This window comes from Trifolium pratense, linkage group LG2 (assembly GCF_020283565.1).
Source record: "Trifolium pratense cultivar HEN17-A07 linkage group LG2, ARS_RC_1.1, whole genome shotgun sequence".
In the NCBI taxonomy this organism is placed as follows: domain Eukaryota; kingdom Viridiplantae; phylum Streptophyta; class Magnoliopsida; order Fabales; family Fabaceae; genus Trifolium; species Trifolium pratense.
This window is the reverse complement of record NC_060060.1, coordinates 73,134,728-73,140,727: the sequence shown is the minus strand read 5'-3', so window position 1 is coordinate 73,140,727 and position 6,000 is coordinate 73,134,728. Positions and strand designations below refer to the sequence as shown.

General features: G+C 40.6%; 1 protein-coding gene across 1 annotated transcript; it reads left to right on the top strand.

The window, feature by feature from the left end:
- The first annotated feature begins 2,831 nt into the window (after positions 1 to 2,831).
- LOC123905410 lies at positions 2,832 to 5,021 on the top strand. The gene has a single exon (XM_045955009.1). It carries the CDS (start codon positions 2,832 to 2,834, stop codon positions 5,019 to 5,021), a length of 2,190 nt encoding a protein of 729 aa, XP_045810965.1.
- Positions 5,022 to 6,000: the final 979 nt, after the last annotated feature.

The window sequence follows — 6,000 nt, the reverse complement described above, 5'->3', positions numbered from 1 at the left end:
GAGGATTACCCAAGCTAAAGATAGACGAAGGAACAATATGTGGAGAATGTCAGATAGGCAAACAAACCAAGGTGGCGCACCCAAGGCTTCAACATCAATCTACTACCAGAACACTTGAATTGTTACACATGGATTTGATGGGACCTATGCAGACTGAAAGTCTTGGAGGAAAAAGGTATGCTTTTGTTATGGTGGATGATTTCTCTAGATTTACATGGATAAACTTCCTTAGAGAAAAATCAGATAGTTTTGAAACATTTAGAAACTTATGTGTACAACTTCAAAGAGAAAAGGGGTCTGTCATCATAAGGATCAGAAGTGATCATGGAAAGGAATTTGAGAATAGCAAATTCTATGATTTCTGTGCAGCAGAAGGTATCCAACATGAATTCTCTGCTCCCATAACACCACAACAAAATGGTATAGTAGAGAGAAAGAATAGAACCATTCAAGAGTCTGCTAGGGTAATGCTTCATGCCAAGGGTCTTCCATATCAGTTCTGGGCAGAGGCTATGAGTACAGCCTGCTACATACACAACCGTGTAACACTCAAAAAGGGAACATCTGCAACCTTGTATGAATTATGGAAGGGAAGAAAGCCAACTGTGAAACACTTTCACATTTTTGGGAGTAAATGCTACATTCTTGCTGACAGAGAACCAAGACGAAAACTTGATCCTAAAAGTGAAGAAGGTATATTTCTGGGATATTCCTTGAATAGCAGAGCCTACAGGGTCTATAACACAAAAACCAAAGTCATTATGGAAACGATCAATGTTGTGATTGATGATGCACCATCCACTCAACCATCGGAGGTGGAAACTGATGTTGAACCATCTCCTGACAACTCTGATGAGATGACACAAAGTGAAAAGTCTGAATTAAAAGGTGATGAATCTGATCAAGACTCTGCACCTGCTCCAGCAAAAGCACCATCTATTAGGACACAGAAGAATCACCCTAAAGATCTAATCATAGGTGATCCAGACCAGGGCATTGCTACCAGAAGAAAGATTGATGCTATCTCAAACACTTGTTTTGTATCAAAATTTGAGCCTAAAAACATAAAAGAGGCTCTTACTGATGAGTTCTGGATTGAAGCAATGCAAGAGGAATTGAATCAATTCAAGAGAAATGAAGTCTGGGACCTTGTTCCAAGACCACATGGAGTAAATGTCATAGGCACTAAATGGATATACAAGAATAAGTCTGATGAGAAGGGTACAGTAACAAGGAATAAGGCAAGACTGGTAGCTCAAGGATACACTCAGGTGGAGGGAATTGACTTTGATGAGACCTTTGCTCCCGTGGCAAGACTAGAATCCATAAGGCTGCTTCTTGGTGTAGCTTGCATCCTCAAACTCAAACTCTACCAAATGGATGTCAAGAGCGCCTTTCTAAATGGGTATCTTCATGAAGAAGTATTTGTTGAACAGCCCAAAGGTTTCATAGATCCAAATCATCCGGATCATGTCTACAAACTGAAAAAGGCTTTGTATGGCTTGAAACAAGCACCAAGGGCTTGGTATGAAAGGTTAACTGAATTCCTGATTAACCAAGGATATAAGAAAGGTGGAAATGACAAGACCTTATTTGTCAAAGAAATGAATGGAAACTTGCTGATAGCACAGATATATGTTGATGACATAGTCTTTGGAGGGATGGCGGAACCGATGGTCCAACACTTTGTGAGACAGATGCAGTCTGAATTTGAGATGAGCTTGGTAGGAGAATTAACCTATTTTCTTGGATTACAGGTGAAACAGATGGAAGACACAATATTTGTGTCTCAAAGCAAGTATGCTAAAAATATCATAAAGAAATTTGGCATGGAAAATGCTGCACACAAAAGAACACCTGCTGCCACACATCTAAAATTAACCAAGGATGAGAAAGGTGTAGATGTAGACCAAAGCCTGTATAGAAGCATGATAGGGAGCCTACTGTACCTCACAGCAAGCAGGCCTGACATCACCTTTGCTGTTGGTGTATGTGCTAGGTACCAAGCTGAGCCAAAGATGAGCCATCTTACACAAGTAAAAAGAATCTTGAAGTATGTCAATGCAACCTCTGATTATGGAATAATGTATTCCCATACCAACAATGCTAGGTTGATGGGATATTGTGATGCAGATTGGGCTGGATGTGCAGATGACAGAAAAAGCACCTCTGGAGGATGTTTTTATCTAGGAGAAAATCTTATCTCATGGTTTAGCAAGAAACAAAACTGTGTTTCTCTATCCACTGCAGAAGCTGAGTACATTGCAGCTGGGAGTAGTTGCTCTCAATTATTGTGGATGAAGCAGATGCTTAAGGAATACAATGTTGAACAGGATGCTCTAACATTGTACTGTGACAATTTAAGCGCCATAAATATTTCAAAAAATCCTATTCAGCACAGTAGAACAAAGCATATTGACATTCGCCATCACTTCATCAGGGATTTGGTGGAAGAGAATATTGTGAAATTGGAGCATGTTGCAACTGAAGAACAGGTAGCTGATATTTTTACCAAAGCTTTAGATGCAAATCAGTTTGAAAGGCTTAGGGGCAAATTGGGGATTTGCCTATATGAGGAATTATAGCAGTTAAGGCATTATGTGCGCGCAACCGTTTTGTTCTCCAAATTTCATCTATTGGCGCACGTAAATCAAGGAAAGACAAAAAATACTTTCCATAACTGCTCTAGTACACGCTATCAACTCTCATATCATCATTATTTCGTTCCAAAACTTTCAACTTCCTCTGAACTTTCTGCTGCGATCCTCAAACACAAATCATCATCTCAAATCATCAAAAATCTCAAAAACTTCAACAAGTCCTTTGTGAAAATGTCTCAATCTTCCGGTTCCGCTCAGATCAAAAACAAAATTGCTGATACTGTGAAAACGAGATCAAAGTCTAAGAAGGAAGGAACAACTGTTGTGGTAGATGCGATGCCTTTATCAAGTATTCCTGCAACTACTTCTAAGAAGAAGAAATCTGCAAAATCCACTAAGAAAGTAAGTGAATCGTCTCCCTCAATCTCTATTAAGTCTGATTCTGTTAGGTCTAAGAAGAAGAAACCCCAATCTCCCATAAAAAGGGGTTTGAGCATGTCTGATCTATACTTGAATAAGGATCTTTCTGAAACTGCGAATGTGGAATCGCATGATGTTGCCTCCGGCAAAAATGCGAATGTTGAATCGTCTGTTAAGTCTGTGTCTGAAAAGGTGAATCAAGAAAACCCTTCTGTAGAGGAAAACCCTAGTTCTGTTGAAACCCTAAGAAAAACCCAAAATATTGCTGAGAATGTTGGTGTGAGCAATAATCCTAGTGTTCCTGAGAGTATGACAGTTCCCACGAATGTCATAACTGATGTTGCTGAAAAATCTCAAGAAAAGGCTGTTGTAACCGATGCCCCAACTGGTGTTGAACCATCCTCTATACCAACTGATGCTGAGAAGGATGTTGAAGCATCCAAAGGAGGATCTAGCCCACATGCTAACACTGCCACTGGGTCGTTTGGCAGTGGATCTAATACTGAAGCTTCCACTGAAGAGGAAGTAAACAAAGAAAGTACCCCTGAAGATGTGGCTGATTCTGAACCAGAAAATGAAGCTGGTGAAGATTCTGAGAAAACCACCAATGAAGAGCAGGACATAGTAGATGTTGATGAAGTCCCCTCTGAAGAAGATCTGCAACCTCCACCTACTCAGAAAGGAATTGGGAGAAGACTAAGAAGCAGGACCACTACACCTGCACCTGCTGTTACCACTACCCCTGCTGTCACCAAGAAAGCAAAGGACACTACTCTGAAGCCTGTCAAGTATGGGCCCAAGAAAAGTTGGAGCAAGTCTATACCTCCTCCTGAAAAGAAAAAGGGTGTACTGAAAAGAAAGAGTGCACCATCAAGTGACTCTGAATTTGAAGCTGAAAAGGATGACTCAAGCATCAAGCCTCCTGCTAAGAAGGCTATGTCTGCTAAGAAGGCCATGCCTCAATCTGTTGCTCCTGACATTGAAGACTTTCCTTGTGACAATGTTTCATTTCATCTTCCATCCTATGCTCAACGATGGGGAATCATTTGCAAACGAAGATTGGCTCTGGAAAGGGAACTAGGTAAAGATATTCTGGAATGTGAAGAGATTGTGAGTTTGATCAATGATGCTGGATTGATCAAAACTGTGTGGGGCTTAGGCTCCTGCTATGAGAAGCTGGTTAGGGAGTTTGTTGTCAACATTCCTATAGGTTGTGACAATCCCTTGGACAAAGAATTTCAGAAGGTATTTGTTCGAGGAAAATGTGTGACATTTTCTCCAAGTGTGATCAACAAGGTGCTAGGTAATGCTGATGATCCTCACCCTGACATAGATGTATCTGACAATGTGGTCTGCAAAACTATCACAGCTGAAAAGGTGAAAACCTGGCCAAAGAAGGCGAAGGTACCTGCTGTCAAGCTAACCCAAAAGTATGCCATCTTGAATCGTATTGCATCTGTCAACTGGGTTCCTACAACACATGCATCTGATATTGCAACAAATCTGGGTAAGCTCATTTATATGATTGGTACTGGTACTAAGTTTAATGCTGGTCTATATATTTTCAATCAAGTTGTGCAGCATGCTAAAACCTCTGTCACCAAGCAACCCATTGCATTTCCAACTTTGATCTGTGACATCATCTTGTCCCAACATCCGAATATAAGGCATGAGGATGAGTCTGCTAAGAAAAGGGCAACTCCTTTGTCCATTCATCAGAAGCTGCTCGGTAAACAGCATGCTCCAGATATTGCTGGACCATCAAATACTGCTGCTGACACTCCTATGACAAGGAAGGAGATGATTGCTATGCTGGAAGCAAACTGTAAAGAGCTAGATGAAAAGAAGTTGCAGTTTGAAAGGATGATACATGCTCTCAGGGTTGAAGAGGCTGCAGCTCAAGCAGCTGATGCAGATGATGATGATTCTAGTGGTGGAGAAGAAGCTGACTCAGATACTGAAAGAGAAGAAAGTGATTCCTCCCCAAGTGCTTCTGTGTAATTCTGATGTTTTCTTATTTGGATTTTATCTTTTTGTTTTGCATGTCTGTGGGCTGAGCCCTGAATTTAGCACCTAGTGTGCATGGTTTGTAATATTTTGTCTGCACTTTATGTTCTGCTACTATCTGCACTGCGTTTGGATATTTTTTATGCAGTTCCCATTTTGTCTATTTTGTGGCTAAAAAGGGGGAGTAGTTATTGTATGCCATAATAGGTTGCTGAGGCTTTGATGTGCCACCAGATGCTGGATCATCTGAATAACCCTATGCATGAATTAAGGGGGAGTAACATGATCCTGGTACTCGATTCTACCTTTGAGGGGGAGCAATATTTCCTGCTTAGCACACAATGTGCTACTGCATGTTGAAGCATCATCTGTTCCTGAGAATTTATTTTTCTCAGCTTTGAGGGAATTTATTTTTCCCCAGTGTTTCTTTTATGAGAATCTTATACTCTCTATTGGCAAATTCCTGTGAGGCTCTTGTGCTTATTCTTCCGCTGTTGCATGCCTCTGAAGGTCTAAATTGATACATATTAAATATGCTATTTGTATATGAGGGGTTATTAAAACAAGCATGTTAAATTGATCTACTTTACTTCATGACTGTGTGCCTACGTTGAACTGAAGAAAGGTAGCTTGTGTATCTCTCTAGAAAGGTTGAAATAATCTTAGGATGTTTTAGCCAAAAATTGCCAAAGGGGGAGATTGTTGGCGTTGTATGGTTGGCCTCATTTTGCTAAAACATGTGAGTCCTCTTGATGTGGAACTACGCGCTTCCACCATCCAGTATAAGCAAGATGTTCGGTACAATGCTTCAACATTGGATACCACATCCAGTAGGCCGGGCCTGTGTATGTTGAGATCTCGCGCCTAAGTTCTATTTATGGAATCCACAATAAATGGTCGTTTGTGATAAGGAGCGTTGTCACGCATAATTATTAATGGATCTCGTGATCAAGTGTTGCTTGTTAATCAGATC

Coding starts and splice junctions, on each gene's coding strand:
- LOC123905410 (XM_045955009.1), top strand. CDS start 2,832: ATGTCTCAATCTTCCGGTTCCGCTCAGATCAAAAACAAAATTGCTGAT.